This window comes from Protopterus annectens, chromosome 12.part0, assembly GCF_019279795.1.
Source record: "Protopterus annectens isolate FY-2018-M chromosome 12.part0, PAN1.0, whole genome shotgun sequence".
In the NCBI taxonomy this organism is placed as follows: Eukaryota; Metazoa; Chordata; order Ceratodontiformes; family Protopteridae; genus Protopterus; species Protopterus annectens.
In genome coordinates, this window is record NC_056746.1 from 424437626 (window position 1) to 424460808 (window position 23183).

A 23183-nucleotide genomic window follows, 5' to 3' on the forward strand; every position below is an offset into this window, starting at 1 on the left:
GGCAGTACGTCACAGCCCCTCCATCCCTCTCATCCTGGATTACTTAGCTGACTTACTACACAGTGGTCTCTCTTTTTACTCTATAAAAAATTAATGACTCTATTTCTGCTCATTTTCCCACTAAGAAGCCTCTTTGTTCACAGCGCCTGATTAAACAGTTCCTCAGAGGGGCTAGCAACTTGAGGCCCCCCAGAAGGCCCACCAACACCAGCTTGGGACCTTAAATTTGTTGTGGGAAAGCTCACCCTGCCCCCTTTCGAACCAGCTTCTTCTGCAGAGCTAAAATTTCTCTCTTGGAAGACAGCCTTCCCCCTGGCCATCACTTCAGCCAGAAGTCTCCTGAGCTGCAAGCACTTATGGCTGTGGAACCCTTCATCTTCCATGCAGACAGGTTATCCCTCAGAACTAATCCATCCTTCATGCCCAGGGTGGTCTCCAGTGTGGCTCTCAACCAGTCCATCGATTCGTTCACCTTCTTTCCTAACCCTCAAAACAAGGGGGGAAAGGATTCTACACATTTTAGTTGTGCGCACAGACAGCTAAGATACTATCTGGACAGGACTAAACCCTTCAGAAAATGTGATGAACTGCTCATTAGCTTTGCTTTGGGCAGAGAGCAAGGCCATCTCCAAGCAAACCATTTCCAAATGGATAGCACACTGCATCCATTTCTACTACAAACAGCATGGCAAGCCTTCCCCCAAAGGGGTCAGGACACATTCCACCAGAGCAGCTTCCACCTCTGCAGCTTTCCTCAGAGTCCCCACCAGGGAAATCCTAGAGGCTGCCATCTGGACATCTGTTCACACATTTACCAAACATTACCACCTGCCTGTCTTTTCCAAATCCAGGGCAGGTTTTGCCTCTGCAGTCTTGCAGGGCATACTAGCCAGCCCCTAGCTTCCTTGTCTGATCCCACCTATTTCTTCAGCTTTGGGAATCTACTCAAATGTGATGACTGCAACAGTGAAACACGAAGAACTTAGTACGGTTGTGTACACTTATCATAAATGTAGATATTAGAGTGTATTCACTGTTGCAGTCTTGATTTCCCTCCCTCCTTCCCCTTTTTTCTTTTTGTTACCTTTCTTCCTTGTTTCCTTACAAGGGACATATTGGTATTTATTTTCCACTGGTGGGCTTCTGCCACCAGAGCCTGGCCTCTTATCTTGGGGACTCCTGACTGGTTAGGGCAAGAAAAACTGATGGAATGGTGTTTGCTCCCTTTCTTTATACCACTGACGACCTGACGTCAGTCTTCAAGTGACAGCAACCGACGCAGAAATGCTAAGTCTCCAGTATTCAGGCTGGCTGAGGGCTACCATGGCAGGGAGTAACCCATGACTGCAACAGTGAATACACACTCTAACATCTACATTTATGGTAAGTGTACACAACTGTACTTTCTCTGCTTGTACGTATAAACAGTCCTCTGGATCATGCTCTGCTTTGTAATCCCTTTATTTCCAAGCCATTTGTTGCTGCAGTTGGCTTAGAGTAAGTTGTGTTTGTGTGATTATATTGTCATATTTGAGTAGGTTGTCTTGTATTCGTGCTTTTTATGCAGAGGATATTAACTTTTTCCTTTGTTTTTATTTTAGGTAAGTTTGAACCTCCTTTATTCCATCCTAATGTATATCCTTCAGGCACTGTGTGTCTGTCTATTCTAGAGGAAGACAAAGATTGGAGGCCAGCTATCACAATCAAACAGGTAACAAGTGTTATGTAATTGTTGAATGCATGCTGTAGATAATTTTTAGATTTTGATACAGTAACTTCTACAGGTATTTCTTGAATACTAACATAACCAGTTTTAAGAAATATTTTAATGTCGCTTTGTTGGTGGAGGTGTGGAAAATACTTCAGATTATTTAAGAATGTGTTGTACCCTAAAACCATGAAAGTTTTGCTCACTTAAGATGTTCTTCATTCCACATTGCTGCAGTCCTAACCATTGGGTAGTCCGCTGTCCAGTCGGCCCGAATACCAATACCAGTATATATGGCAAGGCGCATTAATTTGATGCCTGGACTCGCGGCAGTCAGGGGTGCGCATCGCATGACCCGGCGTTCCTATCCTCAGTCTTTTTGCATGGTCGATGCAGAAGCACTATTAAGAGAAGGTTAGACTGTGCCAGGTTAGTGTTTGGTTTCCAAAGAGGTAGGCCAAGTTTTTAGCTTCAGTGGGGGCTTCTCCTACTTCAGGTTCTGTGCCTAAGAAACATATGCTTAAAATGGCAGAGGATTTGATTACTATGGATAGAGGTTCTATGCCCCCCCCTGATAAGAAGAGGCCTAGGGTGGAGCCTGAGTTTGAGAGTTTTGAACAGTGTTCATTATTCTGATGATGATGATGTGTCACTCCTTCAGCTTCTCCCTGAGGATTTTTTTTTTTTCAGAGACTCTGCATTCCTCCTGAGGGTAGGGCAGGGGCAGAGTGGGTCGACCCAATGACTAAAGTCACTGCCTTGCTGGGTTCCCAGTTCCTACTAGTCTGGCAGCTCCCTTGGGAAGAAGACTGTCTCTTTTCAAAGAAAATTGGGGATTTAATTACTCAAGACAGATGGTTTTGGATATCATTCACAGGACAGATGCCCACTTTAAATGGTGAGCATGGAAACACTTAAAGACAAGTGCTCATGGAGAGCATATACACATCAAAATCAGATGTTAGGAGATGTCATGAAGGAGATGTGCATTAATGGTTCAAGGAGTTACTTCTTCCAGGACAGGTGGTGATTTGACAGACAACAACAATGTCACTGTGGTACATCACAAACAAGGGGAACACACTCTGACACCTTCTTATGCTCTATGCAGGCAAGCAATGATTTTATGAAACTTCGCTCCAGCTTGCAAAAAGCTCTACAGGCTGAGCACAGAACTCCTTAGGCAAGATGTGCAGAGCAGACAAATAAAAGCAGACAAATCATGGATCCTGATCTTCATGTATTTCTTCAATGAGACAGTGTCATGGGGAACTTGACATAGATACATCTGTCACTTCTCCACTTCCACCAGCTGCCACCAGCTTTTTGCACAAAGGTTTTTCATCACACATCACACAAGTGGATGCTCTTTCTTTCTCCAGTTGGAAAATCTCTCATGTCATATGCCTTTCCACCTCTGCCTCTTCCAAAGGTGCTCCCTAAAGGTCAGGACAAGACAAAGCAAGGATGATTTTAATAGCTCCAGATTGGCGGTAAGGATGGCCTTTGCCTTTGATTCCTCATCTGTTATCTCAGAAGGACAGTCGGTCTCAAGCTTCTGTCTCTTCATCTCACTCTCTTGGCATAGCAGCTTCTCTTCTGTCTGTCACAGCAGGTCTCAACAACTTCAAACAACAAGTTTTAAATGTGATTAAGTAGCCAGAAGACCTAGTACAAGGAAGGAAAAAAAAAAAATGGAAGATTTTTTTTTATTGTGTGCAGCAGAAAAATTTGGAATTTCTGAGCTGAGTGTGTGTCTCTCTTCAATATCTGAGTTATTGGATGGGACAAGGTTTGTCCTTCTCTTCCATTAAGATTCATGCTGCAACAATTTCAGCTCACTATGATTGTGACCCACCATTGGAAAACTTACTCTACAACCTTTTTTTGAGCCTGCTACTGCTGAATTGAAATACTTGTCATGGAAGACTTCATTTGCCCCTACTTTATGCAGATCCCCAAAATAAGGGAAAGATTTTGCACACTTTAGATGTATTTCAGTTCAGCAGCAGTTGTTTTTTGCTTTTTTTTTTTACCTTCAGAAATAGTTTGCTTAGACACAGGTTTGCCCTAAGTGGATTGGGTTTTGCATTTCATTTGTATTTTCCATCTGGCAAGGAGATTCCAGCTGGGATTAGGCCTCATTCCACTAGGGCAGCTACTTGGAGCATACTTTCTCTAAGCATTACCAGCCATCTCTCTCTCTCTAAATCTAGGGCTGGTTTTGCCACAGCTATTTTGCAAAGGCATGTTGACAGCTCCTGCTTCCTTATGATTTGCCAGCCTCCTGTGTTTAGGGGGTTAGGATATATATACTCTTATTTTATATATATATATATATTATGTTTGGTGGGTTTTTTTTTTTTTTTTGGTTAGGCCTTCTTTTTTAGGGTCTTCTGACATCTGGGGCAAAAAGACTGAGAGGATATGACGTCGGTCATATCGTCTAATGCACTTGACCCGGCGCCAGCCATATACTTTGGTATTGGACGGACTACCCAATGGTTAGGACTGCAGCAATGTGGATCCTCGAACATCTACATTTATGGTAGGTACAAAACTGTACTTTTGCCTGTTTTCTGAGTGTGTACAAATGGAGTTCATTCTTACAAATTTTTCTTGCTGGTGATAATTTAATTGTAACACAAAAATTGACTCCAGTTGGGCATTTGGTCTGCATTCTTCATGTACAGAAGTGGATAGCATTCTTAGCAATGGCCTTTGCAGTAGCTTTTCTCCCCAGATAACCTAGAAATTAAGATTACAAGTCTGAGGAGTGTAGAACTTGTTTGTGCATTGTCACAGCAAGTTGCATTAAACTCATGGACTTGTTGACACTGTCCTTAATACCATATGGCAGTGGCCTTCTATCCTATAGGAGATTATAAAAATGTGTTGTCCTTGTATTCTCATGTTGCAGTGTTCTTCACTGTAGGGAGTTGCTTCCTGCAGCACCAGACAATCCGGCCAGTATACCAAAGGCTTGAATGCAGGGGTATGTACGATGTTGCAAGTCAGAGCCATAAACTGACAAAGGCTATATCTGTGACGTCTGCACATACCCAAATCAGAACTTTTCTGCTGCAGTGCATTTCAGGCATCCTATTGCCAGCTCCAGTCATCTGGCATTTTTCAGTTTCCGCCATCCGTTCTCTACGATTGTTTCAGGCTGTCCGCATTCAGGTAAAGTACCCTTGTGGGTTTTTTGCTGATTTCTTACCGGTTTCAGATGCATGTTATCTAGAAAGGGAAAGTGCGCTTGTGGAAGACAAATTCCACACAAGGATACTCACAGTAAGTGGTTTGTTCTGCTTAGGGGCAGCTCACGACTACAAGTCTTGTAAGATTTGCCAACTCTTTGTCCCCAAAACTCTGAGAAGCTGTTTGTCAGCTCTAAACCTCTATTTAGAGAATCGGCGATTTTTGTCGCTTGGCATCTGGGATGGAAGGCGGAGCAGAAACCTCCGAGCCGCCTAGGAAGAAAGCTAAAAAAGTTAGGCCCGACATCCTAGCTGCGCCTCAGGAATCTGGTGAAGTCCTTGAGGCAGGTGTTTGCCCGAGATTTCTCCGAACTTGGGATACCACCCTGTTACCAGGAACCAAAATAGAAGCCGGTGCAGTGGATATTCAGAGTGTACGTCCGCTGAGGCTTTACAAACCATCAGCTCGTGGTGGTGAGGGGGGAACCACGGCTCGTTGCATTGGAGATGCCTTCTACAGCCTTACCATCTATCCCTACGTCAGCATCCAAGCCTACTTCATACCTGCTCCTTCTATTCCTTTAAAAAGGAAACGAAAGGAAAAACACAAGGCCCAACATCTTACTCCAGCTTGGGAGACATTTTCTGTCCTTATTCAAGGCATTTTAAGTACTCCAGACCCAGATTCCCCAGTCAAGCCAAACACTTCCTTCACAGGTTAAATCTGAGGAAGACTGCTCCTCTCCTCAGATGAATTCTTGACATACTGCTCCCAGATTGAATCCCCTATGGATTTTGCTACCCCTGAGGAAGAAGAAACCCTCGCTCCTGACCCCCCTGGAGAAGATTTCTCCTTTGGGGACACTGTTTCCCTACTTAGACACCATTTTAAGTGGGAGGCCTCAGATGTTTCTGATACTAAGAAAATATATTTTGAACTCCTGCAGATGGAGCAGCCCTCGCCATCTGCAGTTCCTCCCTTACTCCCAGGTTTCTAGGATGCCTTCTCAGCTGCCTCCCAAAGCCAAGTGATGGCCTCTTGCTAACAAGAGACCAGACAGGTTTTACAAAGTGTCTACAAAGGAGCAGTACTTTTTTAAGAATCCGCCAGCAATTCCTGCTGCTGTTGCCATTTCTGTTGACAAATCTTCAAGGCAACTACTTTCTTCCCTTTTTCCCCACTGATAAGGATAGCAAATTCATGGACAGGTTGGGGAAGAAGGTGTGCACGTCTTCCACCTTGGCCATTAGAACAATTAATTATCGAACTTACATGGCCAAGTTTGCCCTCAATTCCTTGACCAAGGCCTCTACTCCCCACTGTCTGACATACCTGACTCACCAGCCAAGGCTCAACTGGACACCCTACTGAATACAGTATCCAAGGATGTTCATGTTTCACTGTTGCAGTCATCACATTTGGGTTATCCTGCCAGGGATAGCCCTCAGTCGGCCTGAATACCAGAGGCTTAGTATTTCTGCGTCGGTTGCTGCTGCTTCCGAACTGACGTCAGGTCATCAGTGGTATATAAAATCAGGCAGCCGAGGCCATTACATCATTCTTTCTTGCCGAGGAGCCCGAAACCGAAGCAATTCGCACGAGTGCCAGTCGGACGCTGAGTTTTCGTCACCAAAGCTGTAGATGAGGATAAGGTCATTCACACAGCCTGTCTTGACCTCGCCAAGGCTTTCGACACCTAGACAGTGACACAGGAAAATAACTTTCTTGGTGGCGTAAGCCAGGGAACCTTGTTGGCTAGGCTTACGTAGGCCCTTGGGCCGATAGCCTAGTACCTACCTATGAACCTATGCAACCCCTCTCTGCTTATGAGGATTCTGATGCAGAGGAATCCATTCTTTCTGCCTCTCCACCAGAGGATTTTTCATTTGGGGAAACCCTTCATTCTTTAAGGGAGCATTTCCAATGGGAATGTCAAGACTAGTCAGTCAGGAAAAGCTGTTGGCACCTGACCTTTGTAAAGGACCTACTGACCTCCCTGGGGTATACTATCAACGAAAAATCAAAACTAGTCCCCACACAATTTTATTCCTGGGAGCAAGCCTGGACACATCCCAGATGGCATTCCTTACTTCAGAAAAACAAGCCTACCGGACAGGCTACTTCTCTCAACTAGCCACCAAAACCCAGTTATCAGCAAAGAAAATCCTGCAAGCTCTAGGGTTCATGGCCTCCTGCATCCCTCTCATTCCATATGCCAGACTGCATATGAGGAAACTGCAATGGTACCTAAAAAGCCTTTGGTGTCAACACTCTCTCGACCTGTAAACTGTCATACCAGTGATACCATGTCTGAGAAGATTTTCTTTGGTGGATAGCATGCAACCACAACAAGGGACTTCCCTTCTCACAACCCCACGCCTCCCAAACCCTCACCACAGACTCATCACACTATGCCTGGGGTGCACACCTGGATGACAGGTGCATTCAGGGCCATTGGAGCTCAAATCAAGTGCATCTGCACATCAACCAAAAAGAGATGCTAGCTGTTAATCACACCTTGACAGCTTTCAGACCCCCTACTCTCCGCAGGGCCTCTGCTGATCAAAACGGACAACACCACAGTGATGAGGTATATCAACAAGCAGGGAAGGACTCGCTCGTATCCTCTCTGCAGGCTCGCCATGACCCTTTGGCACACTGCCTCAGCCATGCAACTACACCTGTTAGCACAATTCCTGCCTGGCTTCCTAAGCTCTCTGGCAAACAACTTAATGGTCCTCTTTGCCTCCCACTCCAATCATCAGCTAAACAAATTCTGCACCAGGGAATCCTCACAGTAAGGCCTGGAAAGGGGATGCTCCATCCTTCCAGTGGGTAAAACTCTCGGTCTGTGCATTTCTCCCTCTGCCACTCATTTCAAGGGTACTGCTAAAAATAAGGGAGGAAAAACAGAGGGCAATCCAGATTGCCTCAGACTTCTCACGCCGGCACTGGTACCCACTGCTGTGCAGCCTGTCATCCCTGCCACCAAGGCACTTACCTCAGATCCCAACACTCCTGACCCCAAGGAATGGGAGAATTCATGCATCCCCAATTGCAGACCCTCAATGTGGCAGCCTGGCTTATTTCCTGACCTCTCCTCAAGCTGCCAGTCTAAGTAAACAAGTCCTAGATGTTATACGCGAGAGACAGCCCTCCCTACCTCTCATTCTGGGTTACCTAGCAGACCTACTACACAGGGGTCTGTCCTCTTCTACTAAAATTCATGCCTCTGCCATCGCTGCTCATTACAGCACAGAGCCACCTCTCTTCTCACACCCTCTCATCAAACAATTCCTAAGAGCTGCCAACAACTTAAGGCCACCCAGAAGAGCTCCTACCCCAGCTTGGGACCTTAAGTTTGTGTTGGAAAAGCTCATCCTACCACCCTTTGAACTTGCAGCTTCAGCAGTTAAAATTCCTCTCTTGGAAGACAGTGTTGCTTCTGGCCATCACTTCAGCTAGAAGTGTCAGAGCTACAAGCACTCATAGCTGTAGAACCCTTCATCATTTTCCGTGCTGACAGGGTCTCCCTCAGGACTAACCCATCCTTCATGCCTAAAGTGGTGTCCAGTGTGGCTCTCAACCAATCCATTCATTTGCCCACCTTTTTCCCTAACCCACAAAACAAGGGGGAAAGGATTCTGCACTCTAGATGTGCACAGACAGCTCAGATTCTATCTGGACAGGACTAAATCCTTTAGAAAAACTGATCAATTGCTTGTCAGCTTTGCAGCAGGGGCAGAGGGCAAGGCCATACCAGTCAATCTCCAAATGGATAGCACACTGCATCCACTTCTGCTACAAACAGCACAGGAAACCACCCCCCAAAGGGGGTCAGGAAACATTCCACCAGGGCAACCTCCACCTCTGCAGCTTTTCTCAGTGGGGTCCCCACCAGGGACATACTGGAGGCTGCAACATGGACATCTGTTCATATCTTCACCAAGCATTACCACCTGCCTATCTTCAAATCCAGGGCAGGCTTTGCCACCACAGTCTTGCAGGCCATCCTAGCCAGCCCCCAGTCTTTCCACCCTTTTCATCAGCTTTGGGAATCAACCCAAATATGATGACTGCAACAGTGAAACACGAAGAACACAGTACAGTTGTGTACACTTACCATAAATGTAGATGTTAGTGTATTCATTGTTGCAGCCCTGGTTTCCCTCCCTCCATCCCCCTTGTCTGTCTCTCTTCCTCTCTCCTTACAGGGAATTTTTGGTATTTGCTTTCTACTGGTGGTGGACTTCCACCATAACCTAGCTCTGTATTTGGGGGCTGCTGACAGGGCAAGAAAAACATGATGTAATGGCGTCTGCTGCCTGATTTTATACCACTGGTGACCTGACGTTGGTCCTGGAGTGACAGCAACAGACGCAGAAATACTAAGCCTCTGGTATTCGAGCCATCTGAGGGCTACCCCTGGCAGGATAACCCAAATGTGATGACTGCAACAGTGAATATACTCTAACATCTACATTTATGGTAAATGTACACAACTGTACTTTTCTTCTACTTTTTCAGTTAGCCCAGGGCAATCACCACAGGCTACCTCATCGCTACAACCTAATCTCGCAAGACAAGCGATCCCCTATTCATCCCCACCTTCCCAATCTGGCTATGTGGGTGATGGTTTTGATCCCCTTCAGGCACCTATATTCGGAGGGCATACTCTGTGTTCTGTAGGAGGCCAGAAAACCAAGTACTAGAAGAAATTTATGTAAATGGAAAAGATTCTTCAGTCGGTGCCGTAAGAGTAAACAGGACCCATCTATAGCTTCTATTCCACTGGTACTTGCCTACCTATGTGAATTGCTGCATTCAGGGTTGACTCTTCAGTAAAAGTACATCTTTCTGCCATCTCTGCTTGCTTTCCTCTGACTCCTCCCCTGGCTTCCAGGCTAGATGTACAGCTGTTTTTGAAAGGAGTCCTCCATATCAGGCCTCCTCGTAAGCTCATTACACTACCTTGGGACCTTAACTTTGTACTGGAAAAACTTACATTGGCTCCCTTTGAGCCACCCCATTCTTCCACTCTCAAGTTTTGTACTTGGAAAAGTGTTTTGCTAGTAGCTCTCACTTCTACCAGGAGGGTATCAGAGATACAAGCCCTTATGGCCTCACCTCTCTACCTTCTCTTCCATAAAGATGTTTCTCTAAGGACTAATCCCTCCTTCATGCCAAAAGTAGTTAATGAGATCTTCCTAAATCAGACCATTAACTTGCATGTCTTATACCCTCAGCCCCAGAACTCCTCTGACAAGACCAAATCCCTCAGGCAGTCTGATCAGATTATCTCCTTTCATCCCAGCACCCTAGGAAAGGCAGTGGCTAAACAGACAATAACTTCTTTGATTTCTAAAGCTATTGCCTTTTGTCACTCCTATCATGGGGAACAGTTGGACTTATCTGTCAAACCCCATTTCGCCAGAGCTGTTTCCTCTTCAGCAGCCTTTTTCAAAGGCATTGATTTTGCATTTCTTCTGGAGGCTGCAACTTGGTCCTCCATGCATGCCTTCACCAAGCATTACAAATTGAATTCCATCTCAAGGGCTAGAGCACAGTTTGATATGTCTATTCTACAGGGTCCCATAGACTCTGCTCCTGCACCGGCCACCCATACCACTACCTAGAGAGGTTTGGTACTCGGTGAAGAATACTGCAACATGAGAATAGAAGGACATAGAATAGTTGTGGAAGAACTTAACCATAGAAGCCCTTCTCTTCCATGTTGCAGTATTCAGTCCCACCCACCTGCCCCCCCCCTCTTGCCCATATTATAAACTGGGTCCTTCCCTGACTACTTGTGTCTGGGATGGGTCTTTATTACCTTTTGCTACTTATACCCGGGGCTATCTTTATGCAGCAGCCAGTTCTGATTTGGGTGTGTGCAGACGTCACAGCCTGTGTCGGTTTATGGTTCTGGCATGCAACATCACACACACCCCTGTATTCAAGACTTTGGTATGCTGGCTGGATGTCTGGTGCTGCAGGCAGCAACTCCCTAAAGTGAAGAATACTGCAACACGGAAGAGAAGTACATCTGTGGTTATGGTAAGTTCTTGCACAACTATTCTTTACTTGCACTCTCTCTAAGGAGGCTGCCACTTATTTTTTTGTACAGTATCCCAGAGTCAGAATTTCACTTCTGACAGATAAGCAGCGCTTGGCCTTTACAAGTCTCATTTCTACAGTAGCAACACTTTACTACTGCAGAATTGCATTTCGTTTGCATGGAGTTGTACCGTTATTGGCTAGAGTGAGTTGGTCATTAGTCATGTTACACCTTTGTTCATGCCTTTGAAAGAGAAATATTTTCTTGTTTTTATAGATCTTATTGGGAATACAGGAACTTCTAAATGAACCAAATATTCAAGATCCAGCCCAAGCAGAAGCCTATACAATCTACTGGTAAGAGTATGCACACACTGTGCAATGTACTGTTTGGTAGGGATGATAAATATGTAAGTTATTTTTTGTTCAGCTTAAGTGCATCTATTTCTGAAATATGGGTTTGACACTGCAATCCATTTTGTGTGGTGCCAGCTTTTTCTGACATGATGGCCAGAAATTTAGTGGTAGTTAAAGCGTACACTTCTACCCAGTTCATTTGCTCCAATGGAGCTCGCAAAGTTTGCACTGTAACTTCCAGTGGGTGGAGACTAAGCCTTTTGACAATCAAATTATCTCCTCACATTTCAAACATATGTTCATATCTCTGGAACCACAGGGGTTATGAAAAGTATAAACATTAACTCTTCCACACAAACAATTTTTTTTTATAGTGGTAGTATTCTTTAGGGTCTAGGTCGTAAACAGAATTTTATGTCACAGCGGACACAGTAATAATTACATTTGCTATATTTTGTAAACAACTTACAATATCTCCGCAAACACACACACTGTCAGCAGCACTTTTTTTCATCTAGCTGAGAGCTTTCATATGAGGCTAAGGAGTTCTGTCTGTTACTTGGTTGAGTTTTTGAAAAATGTAACAATTATATCTATTTAAATGAATATAATAGAACGGCTAATATCTGTTTACCTGCATTAGATAGAGATCAAATATTAATGCAGTTGAGTTTACCACTCTGTAGCTTTACAATGAAATCTTTTAAAACCTTATAGCATGGTTTTGGAATTATTGATGCAAACCTGAACAAGCAATATTTGACACCTAGAGGTGTCTGAGTCAACTGCAGATGCACTTGGAGGCGTCACTCGGATGTAACGAGTAAATCCCTGTAATTGGAGGGACCTGTTAAAAGTATATTTTAGTGTGTCGCTTGTACAGTGGAAGCTTATACATTGAAATTCCTTTTGCACTAGTGCATAGTTCTGTCGTCAGTTGAAGTCTATAACCTTGAATGACTTGTGTAGCAAGACTTTTTTTTCCCCTCCACCTATTTTGCTTCTACCAGCTTCCTATAAATGCCTGCAATATTAGGACTTAAGATGGGTTTTATTTTCTTTCCCTTACTGTCATGTGTTGCTTATGACATTTTCTTTCATGCATAATTTGGTTAAATTGCCTATGCCTGACTGTGCAGCTTCATGGCTGGTGTTCATTTTTGCTAGTTAAAATTGAAATGGCAGCTTTTGTGTACTGTTTTGCTGAATTGTTCTGCCATGTTCACATGATGAATCTTTAGTATACACACCTGCCACTGGCTTCCTTAACTTTTTTAAATGTAAAGTAAGGTGTATTGAAATGCACTAAGCACATTCGTTACTCTTCTGTACATAGCCGCTAACATGCCTAGATTGTGGCTCACATTTATTCGATGCACTTTCATTGTGTTGAATTAAAATGCTAGAGTCTAGTCTTGCGGTAGTCACTCAGGTGTGCAATTTCACAATCCTGTATTAAGATGTCATATCATATACTGCTTTGTCTTCCTGTCCTGTTATGCCATTTTGTATCATAGACTACAATGGAGCTGGAACATGGCTGTAGCTACAGTAGACAAATATTTAATGGCTTTTAGTTGTTTCCTTTTAGGGCTGTTGGTTTAAATCAGCGCTTCCTTTCACAGCTTTTTAAAGCAAACAATCAGTGTCCTATTCCCATGTTGCAGTATTCTTACTTTGGGATCCTCCGTCTCGGGCGACCTGAACATTCAGCTTCTATGCAAAAGCTTAAGCCTGGTTGCTTCCAGGTGCGTGGGATGTCGCACACAAGGCCATAAACCATGGGCCTTAAATGTGAAGTCTGCCCACACAGACCCCAGAACTTCTCTGCCGCAGTCGAACGTCAGATCGATCACTTCGCTCCCCACTCTTGAACTTGCCTAGAGACAAGTACCCCATTGGGGAAATTTCTTTTCTTGCATGAGCTTTAGTTGCTCGCTGTTATTTAGCCAATGTCCGCTAGAAAGGGGAAATGTAGGTGCAGACGTCTGATTCCGCACAATGATTTGCATGAACTCAGATGTTCATCGTGCATACTGCTGCAGTAATCACAGATGGGTTCTCTGCCGTCAGGCGGGTCTTCGGTCGGCCGAATTCCAAAGTCTAGGTCTGGCGTCGGTTGTTGTCGCTTTCTCTCCTGACGTCAGTGAGGCCGGAGTATATAAGACACAGCCCGGCCATGTTCTTCAGTCTTTTTGCCGGTGCCGGCAGAAGCAGTTCGCAAGTGCCGGTCGGCCAGCTCCTGAATTACGAAAAATTGGAAACCGAAGTCTTCATTAAAGCTAAGTACCCCGTTGGGGAAACTTTTCTTGCCTCAGACCGATGTCAGAAAAAGTTAATTGTATTTCTTGTGGGAAGCAAATACCGCATAAGGATTTCCATTCCCTCTGCATACCTTGTTTAGGCCCAGACCACGACGTCTCGGGCTGTCGCTTTTGCGCTACTTTCAATAAATGCACTATTAAGCGTCGGGCTATCTCGAGAATCTGATTAAAGTACTCAGCCCTACATAGGTGTCCGGAGTCCGCCGTTGAAGTGGAACCCCCAAAAAAGAAGGCCAAGGTTACAAGGCCTACCGCTTCTGCCCCTCTGTCATCTGACGTGTCATGAGCCACTTAATCTTTAGTTCAGGCTTTATGGCTCTTAGGCTTTCAGCCTCTCCTACTGCCACACTGCCTGCTCTCAGCCCCAGGCCAGCCTCAACTGCTTCCTTTCATTCCACTCACACCCAGGAGGAAGACTCCTTTTCCTCCTCAGATGAATTAGTTGCCTACACCTCCCAGACAGCTTCCCCTGTGACTTACTACCCCCTAGGTGAGGATTCCATAGAGGGAGGCTCACCCCGTGAAGACATTTCTTTTGGGGAAACAATTACTACAATGGAGTATTTCAAGTGGGATGCAACTCAGATGACTGAGATTTAAGAGATATTTTCAACTACATCAGGTGGAATCACCCCCCACTATCCCTCCTGTGATTCCAGCCTACTGAGATGCATTTGCATCGGCCTCTGACACCACAATCACAGCCCCCTTCTCCCAAAAGACATGACTGTTTTTACAAGGTCCCTGATGAGCACAAATTTCTCATTAAGCCACCAATGGCAGATCCTACAGTCATTTCAGTGGCCCCTGACCAAATGGTCCCAATTAATACATTCCTCCTCCCTTTTGCCATCTGACAAAGACAGTAAGGCCTTGGACAGACTGAGGAAGATGTACACATCTTCCACACTGGCTTTCAGGGCCATCAATTATCAGACCCACATGGTCAAATATGCCCTAGATTTGGTTTCTCAGACATCCTCCTTGCCTGACTCTCCTAACAAATCTTTGGTAGCATCTAAGCTGTCCTTGGCATCATGGGTTGCCAGACATTCTATAAAGTGCAGCTGTGATGCGGCTGAGGCCTTCGCTAGGTCTGCAGCTTCAGCCTCTGTACTTCGCAGGTATTCCTGACTTAAGCTTCAGCTCCTTCCTGAAGATTTTAAAACCAAAATCTTAGGTGCACCACTTGAAAACAAATTCCTGTTTGACAAAGAGTTTGCTGAACTGTTCAAAAGCCTCCAGGAAAAAGGCAAAGAACTTCAGGACCTCAAGCATTTACTGGTCTTTCCAGTCTCCAAATTTTTACAGAAACTACCCTGCTAAGACCACCTTTGTCAGAAGGGCCCCAGCCCCTTTCTCCACCACCTCCTCTCGACACACAAGGGCCTAGAAATAAATCTTCCCCAAGGGCAGCCCCAAGTCAGCCTACCACCAGGCAGCACTTTCAAGACAAAAGCAATGCATGACCGCCTTGGCCACCTTTCCCTCTCGTCCAACCTCTCCCTGTCCACCACTCTGGAAAAAAGTCAGTTCAGACCACTGTGTATTGGCAGTAAGGGTACTTCATGTCCTGGCAGGTAAGGCCTCTTCCACAAGGCACCCTCCCCCCCAAAAAAAAAAAAAAAGTTACACCGAATTCCTCATGTTATCCAAGAGCTACTTGCCCATGGAACCATAGAAAAGTGTCCCCTCAGGGGGGAAGGGGTTCTCCTAGTGCCGAAAAAGGATGGCCCTTGGAGGCCCATCCTGGATTTGTCCTTCCTAAACTTTTTCCCAAAGGTAGCTTCCTTCAGAATGTTACTACAAACCCTTCTTCCACCATTGGTACCCAAAGCCTTAATGGCCACTTTGGACTTGGAGGCATACCTCCACATTCCCATCCACCCAAACTACAGAAGGTTATTTGTGTTTTTCTGGGCCTTCCTCACACTTTCAATTTGTTGGGTTTCCCTTTGGCTTACCCTACTGCACCAAGAAGCAGAAGAGGACAGCATTCTCAACCACTTGCTATTCATTATGTCCCTGCTCCAGAACTTGGGGTTCACACTCTACCTGGCAAAATCATCCCTCGCCTTAGCCCAAGACTAAACATTCCTGAGTAGCAGGATAAGAACCGACCTGAGGAAGGCCTTCCTTCCTCAAGACAAAGTGTCCTCCTTACTCAAACACTTCCGCAAACTCTTGATCACCCACATTTTGACCGGACAGTTTATGCGTCTTCTAGGCCTCATGGCAGCCACGATCCGTATGCTACCCCTAGCCACACTGCACATGAAGTTCCAGTGGTACCTAAAAATGTCTCATCACACAGCCACCCCCTGGACTTTGAGGTACCCTTCTTACCCCACCTAAAGACAATGCTGAGGTGGTGGATCCAGCAAATACACCAGAATCCAGGCCTACCTCTGCAACCCACCAACCCAGTACAGTGCATGCACACTGATGCCTCCGATCTAGGGTGGGGAGCAACTTTGACCTCAAGGTGCAGGCCCAATGGGGAGCCCTCCCTCCAGAAAAAAACATAACAAGGGAGATGACTGTGCTCCATCTAGCCTTACAGCCCTTCCTCCCTATTATGCAGCCATGCCTCCTCCAAATGTTCACAGACAAGACAACTGTGATGTGGTACATCAGCAAACTGGGGGACTAGGTCTTACCTACTCTTCAAGCTAGCAATGCAGGCATGGGAGCTAGCCTCCTAGCACATCACACTGCAGGCAGTCTGTATCCCAACCCAGGACAACCACCAGGTGGATACCCTTAGCAGATCCTTCTCTCTGCATCACGAGTGGATGTTGCACAGAGATGTGTTCTTTGACATTGTCCACCAGTGGGGCACACCACAGATAGCCTGTTTGCCTCCCCCCAGAACAGATAATTGCAGCTTTTCTGCTCCAGAGATCCCTTCGCCACTAGCCTGGAGTGTGGGCATTTTCCATGTCATGGAAGGGACTACTCCTTTATGCCTTCCCTCCCAACTCATTCGGAAAGTCCTAAAAATCCAGAGGGACAAGCAAAGAATCTTGCAGGTGACTTCCCTGTTGGCCAAGGCAGCATTGGTTCCACCTTCATTCTCTTGCCAAGGGCAATCAACATAAGTTGCCTCACAGGGTGGACCTGCTTGCACAGCAGATGGGATCTCTCATTCATCCACACCTGGAGTTGCTCTGCTTAACCCTCTGGGTGATGCTGTTGATTCCCTTCAAACACCGGTACTCTGAAGACGTGCTATTCATCCTGCAGGAGGCCATGAAACCCACTATCAGGGGATCCGGTTTCCAAATGGTGTCTCCAAAGGCAAAGGGACCCCTTCCAAGTGGATGTTCCACTAGTCCTAGCCAGTGTGTGTGATCTCAAAGTCCGAGATTTCATATCCTTCAGTGAAGGTCCACTTATCTGCCGTTTCTGCCTGCTTACCTTTGGATCCACCTCTTTCCAGGTTGGATGTCAAACTGCTCTTAAAAGGAGATGTCCTATTCTCATGTTGCAGTATTCATAACCTTAGGGAGTTGCTGCCTGCAGCACCAGACATCTGGCCAGTATACCAAAGTTTTAGAAGCCGGGTTACATGTGACTGCATACAGGGGCCATAAACTGACGTTTGCTATGTCTGTGACATCTAAACGTACCCATCTCAGAACTTTTCTGCCACAGCGAGATTCAGACATCTGATGATGTTCGTGTTTCACTGTTAGTCAGTACATTTGGGTACTCTGCTGGCAGGTTGCCCTCAGTCGGCCTGAATATCAAAGTTTTGGGTCCTCCATCGGTTGCCGTCTCCTCTTCCAAGACATCAGGTTGTCAGGGGTATAAAACATGCAGCCGATGCCATTTTATCCAGTCTTTCTTGCCGCGAGGTGCCAGAAGCAGTTCACAAGTGCTGGTTGGCTGACTCCTGAAATTTTCGCATTCGAGTTTCAGAACCAAAGTCTTCAACTAAAGTTAAGTAACCCCGTTGGGGGAAACTTTTTCTTGCTCCTTACCGATGTCAGTAAAATTTAATGCATTACTTGTGGGAAGCAAATACCTCATAAGGATTTTAACTTGTACTGTATTCCTTGTCTATGCCCAGATCATAATGTGTCTTGCTGTCAGTTTTGTGGTAGATTTAACCAATGCACTATTAAGCGTCTGTATATTTTTGCTTCAAAATATTTTGGATCCAGATTTAATTATCCTGAAATGTCGTCTGTTAGCAATCCGACTACCAGAGTTCACAAAAAAACGCAAAGAAAAAGACAGACCATCTAGGTCCAAAACAGACAAAGCTTCTCCTAAGCCAGTTGCCGGTACTCAGTGAGGCGCTTTTGCAGCCCCAGATACCCACTACTTTTGAGTCGTAGGCCTCTACCGAGACCCATGCGGAGTCCGGTATGCCGCGAGATTCTCGAGTATTGAACCCGCGGATGTGTCTGCCTTGGATGGGTCCGGAGTTACTGAGCAGGCACGGGCTTCTGAGGGTGTTTTCAGGCCTCAACATTTTTATATAAAACAGACGCCAGCTTCAAAAACAAGATCAAAAACATCTTGGTCTAAAAAAAAAAAAACGGACACACAAGCCACGTGCTCAGGCCCCTATGCTTAAAAAACATATGATCAAAATGGCTGAGGACTTAATTACCTTGATCAGGGGTTCCCAACCCCCTTGATAAGAGGCCTAGGCAAGACACTGATTATGAATCATCAGATCAGGTTTCCATTTCTTCTGATCAGGAATTTTCTATTCCACCCTATGAGGATTCAGATGCAGAAAAATCCATCCCATCTGCATGTCCTCCTGAGGATTATTCTTTTGGAGAAACCTTTTATACTTTAAGGGAACATTTTCATTGGGGGAGAGAGGATTTCTCTGAATCAAAAAAGAGGCTTAGGAATTTCCTTCTTCCTCAACATAGGCCTTTGGCAATACCTCCTGTATTGGACATTGTTGTGTTTTCAGAATCAAGCATGGCTCCTGATTCCCCTACGTCCGGCTCCTAGTAAACCAGACAGATATTACAGGGTTCCTGACTACCACAAATTTCTATTCAAAAATCCTGCTGCTGATCCTGAGACTATCTCACAGGGTCCCAGAGGTGTAAAGGCCTCTACAGCCTAAAATCCCACCCCTCTGATAGAGATTCCAGGGCGCTGGATAGATGGGGAAAGAAGGTTTATACGTCTGCAACCTTGGCAATTAGGGCCTTAAACTGCCAGTTTCATATGCTTAAATATCAACAGCATGTTATGGGCTTATTGAAACAGAAAATTATGTTGATTTCTGATTGTGTGGAAAATAAAGAATTACAGGAATTATTGCATGCAGCAGAACAGGTTGGAAAGCATACTTTGCAATGTGGTTTTGATTCCTTGGAGGCCTCTTGCAGTGCCGCAGTTACTAGATCTGTGATTAGAAGGCATGCGTGGCTCAAGGAACAAAATCTGCCGGATGATGTTAAAGCTAAATTGTTGGTTGCCCCTTTACAGCATGATACTCTGGTAATAAGGCAGAAGAGGTTTTAAAGAAAATGGAAGACGAAGCTAAATCTATGCAAACTGTAAAAGATTTCTTAGAAGTGCAGCCACCCAGGTTCAGTAGGCACTGGCCTACTAAACATTGGTCCTTTCCTGTGTCCCGCAGAGCCTCTCGAGGGAAATCCAGGCGCTCAAAAGGCTCTAAATACCAATCACAGGTTTCTTACAGGTCAAAGCAGTGGGGTGCCTCCACCTCCAAATCTGGAGGATACAAAGCGCAACCCTGCCATAAGCAGTCTCAATGACTTCCCTCTACCTTCACCAAGCACTTATCTTTTGGCAGCCCCCTTGGGGGGAAAATTAGCACTATATGCTCAAAATTGGCAGTTAATTACCCAGGACAAGTGGGTATTAAACATAGTATCCCAGGGGTACAGATTTCATTTCCATACTTGGCCCATTCCAAACGGTTGTCCAGATCGGGCACAAAATCAATGGGCAGAGGCTCAGAAACAAGTTATTTCCCTCATGGATATGAGGGCTATTCAGCCAGTACCAGAACAGGAAAAAGGACAAGGTTTTTATTCAAGACTTTTCCTGGTACCCAGAAAAGACCATGCCTGGCGTCCAATAATGGACTTACCGATTTTGAGCATGTACCTGGACATTCCAAAATTCAAAATGCTGACTTTGCAACAGCTACTGCCTATGCTGGGCAGGAACGCTTGGTTAGTGACTCTAGACTTAAGAGGCATACCTGCATATCCCAGTAACGGAATTGTGCAGAAGACAACTCCGCTTCAAGGCAGGTTTTTTTGCATTACCAATTCTCTGCACTGCCCTGTGGCTTATCTACTGTGCCCAGGGTCTTTACAAAGTGCCTGGCACCAGTAATTGCATTTTGCAGACAAAGAAGCATACAAATTTATCCATACCTGGACGCGACTGTCTCATTCAAGCAGAGAACAAGGACATTCTTCTTCAACATCTGGCGTTTATAAAAAGGCTTCTAACATGCCTAGGGTACACAATAAACGAAAAGAAATCCCAACTGGTACTCTCTCAAATTACATTCCTGGGTGCAAGCTTGAATACAACTGCCCAGATGGCTTGCCTTACGCCAGACAAAAAAAGGCAACTGACAACATACTTAAACAGATGACAAACCCAGTTATCTGCAAGACAAATTCTGCAGGCTTTGGGGTTCATGGCTTCCTGCATTCTACTAATTCCATATGCAAGACTGCATATGAGGAAACTTCAGTGGTACCTAAAAAGTTTATGGAGTCAACATGGTCAGTCTGGGAACAATGATTCCTCTCATTCCCTGCCTACAACAGGAGTTTCTTTGGTGGGCAGAGACATGTCACCAAAACAAGGGACTGTCATTCACTCTACCCCCTGCCACCCAAACCCTAACTACAGACGCATCAGACTTTGCTTGGGGACCCACCTGGTGGGGAGATGCCTTCAGGGCATATGGATCCCAAAACAAATGCGTCTGTATATCAACCAGAAAGAGATGCTAGCTGTTCAGAATGTTCTCATAGCCTTCAAGGGCTTACTTCATCCAGGACTACTGATAGACTGACAACACCACGGTTATGTGGTACATAAACAAGCGGGGGTACACATTCCTACCCCCTTTGCAGACTAGCCGTGGCATTGTGGAACACAGCTTTGACTTACCAAGTACATCTTCAAGCTCAATTCCTGCCAGGAAAACAAAACACACTGGCAGACGACCTAAGCAGAAATCTTATGGACCCGCACGAGTGGGAACTGGATCCACAAATCTTCAGCATGGTAACACAGAAATGGGTGGAGCCCAAAATTATTAACTGGACAAATTCTGCACAAGGACTTATCACAGACAAGCATGGAAAGTGGCCTCCCTCTCCTTCAGTTGGACAAACCCTATCAGTCTATGCCTTTCCCCCTCTGCCTCTTCTCTCCAAGGTCTTACTAAAAGTCAGACAGGAAAAAACAAAAATGATCCTGATTGCTCCGGACTGGCCTCGCCAGCACTGGTACCCAAGTCTAAGGAATATGTCTCAACTCCCTCCTTGGTACTTGCCTCAAGTACCTCATCTACTGTTTCAACAGAACAATCAAATTCTGCACACACTGCTCCAAACTCTGAATCTTGCAGCATGGCTGATCATTTATTCAAACAACACCTCAGTAAATCTGTGGATGTCATTTTGGAAGCCAGAAGGCCTAGTACTAGAAAATCTTATGCTGATAAATGGAAGAGATTGTGCTTGGAACCAAGCACAAGGAATGGACACAGCAAAACCAAATATCCCTCAGATTTTACAATACTTGACGGAGATGCTTAACAAGGGCCTATCTTTTTCTTCAATAAAAATCCATGCCTCTGCCATCTCTTCTCATTACAACACGGAGCCTCCCCTCTTTTCTCATCCTCTGCTAAGACTATCTTAGAGGGGCCAAAATTTTAAGGCCTCCCAGAAGATCACCAACTCCTGCATGGGACCTCAATTTTTTGCTGGAAAAACTCACCCTGCCTCCTTTTGAACCAGCAGCTACTGCGGATTTAAAATTTGTATCTTGGAAAACGGCTTTCCTCTTGGCAATCACTTCAGCAAGAAGGGTTTCAGAGATACAGGCCCTCAGGCTGTGGAGCCTTTTATTACATTTTACCCAGACAGAGTGTCCCTTAGGACCAATCCTTCCTTTATGCCTAAGGTGGTATCCAGTGTGGCTCTTAACCAAGCAATTCACCTGCCAACATTTTACCCAAATCCGCAGAACAAGGGAGAGCGAATTCTGCATTCTTTGGACGTACACAGACAACTAAGATGCTACTTAAAAAGGACCAAATCTCTAAGAAAGTCTGAGCAACTACTGATGGCATTTGCTTCAGGATCAGAGGGGAAGGAGGCTATATCAAAGCAGACTATTTCTAAGTGGATAAGCCACTGCATTCGTTTCTGCTACTTGCACCATGGTAAACCTGTACCCAAGGGAATCGGGTCACATTCCACCAGGGCTGCCTCTACCTCAGCAGCCTTTCTCAGAGGAGTTCCAACCAAAGACATTCTAGAAGCTGCTACTTGGAGCTCTGTTCATACCTTCACAAAGCATTATCATTTGCTTCTCTCCAAATCCAGGGCAGGTTTTGCCACTGCACTTCTGCAGGGCCTCATAGCAGCTCCTAATGCTATTTAGTTCATCCTCCCATCCATAGCTTTGGGATTCTACCCAAATGTAATGACTGCAACAGTGAAACACGAAGAACATAGTACAGTTGTGTACACTTACCATAAATGTAGATGTTGGTGTATTCACTGTTGCAGTCCGGGTTACCCACCCGCCATCCCCCTTTTCTATAGCTTTTCTTTCCTTCACTATATTCTACAGCTTTTGTGGTGTATTTGCTTTTAAATGAAGGTAAAGTTTATGTTGCTAAAAGTGCATTTACATATAGTGCTGTTTATTTTTATATAAATATATCTTTTTGCTCCCCATTGGGGGGGGGGGGGCACCTGACATCTGGGGCAAGAAAAACTGAATAAAATGGCGTCGGCTGCATGTTTTGTACCTCTGACTACCTGACTTCATGGAAGGAGACAGCAACCGATGCAGGATCCAAGACTTTGATATTCCGGCCGACTGAGGGCAACCAGCCAGCAGATTACCCAGATGTAATGACTGCAACAGTGAATACACTCCAACATCTACATTTATGGTAAGTGTACACAACTATACTTTCCCCAGTTCTGCAATCTGGCGTTTGCTTGACATCAGGCATCCGATTTGGGATCATTTCCCAGCTGTCCACACCGAGAGTACCACCTTTGTGGGAGTTTGTTTCTTTGCTGTTTTTTCAGATGTACATGTCTTCTACTAAGGGAAAGTGTGCTTGTAGTAGGCAAATCCCATATAAGGGGACACATGAGCAGTATTTTATTTTGTCTAGGGGAGGGTCATGATTACAAAGCCTCTAACATTTGCCAATACTTTGTTCTGAAAACCCTTAGAAGCCACCTGGCGGTTTTAAAACTGTATTTAGAAAATCAGCACCTCCGTTTAGTGGCCGGTATGGAAGATGG

The 23183-nt window shown here is 45.2% G+C and overlaps 1 protein-coding gene across 2 annotated transcripts in view; it reads left to right on the top strand.

Moving 5' to 3' along the window:
- UBE2I (ubiquitin conjugating enzyme E2 I) overlaps window positions 1–23183 on the top strand; it is a 1019527-nt gene that overhangs the window by 843551 nt on the left and 152793 nt on the right. For both annotated transcript variants that reach the window (XM_044089535.1, XM_044089536.1), the window contains 2 exons: window positions 1602–1711; window positions 11244–11323. In XM_044089535.1, coding sequence (XP_043945470.1) covers window positions 1602–1711; window positions 11244–11323 — 190 coding nt within the window. The remainder of the gene's footprint in view (window positions 1–1601; window positions 1712–11243; window positions 11324–23183) is intronic.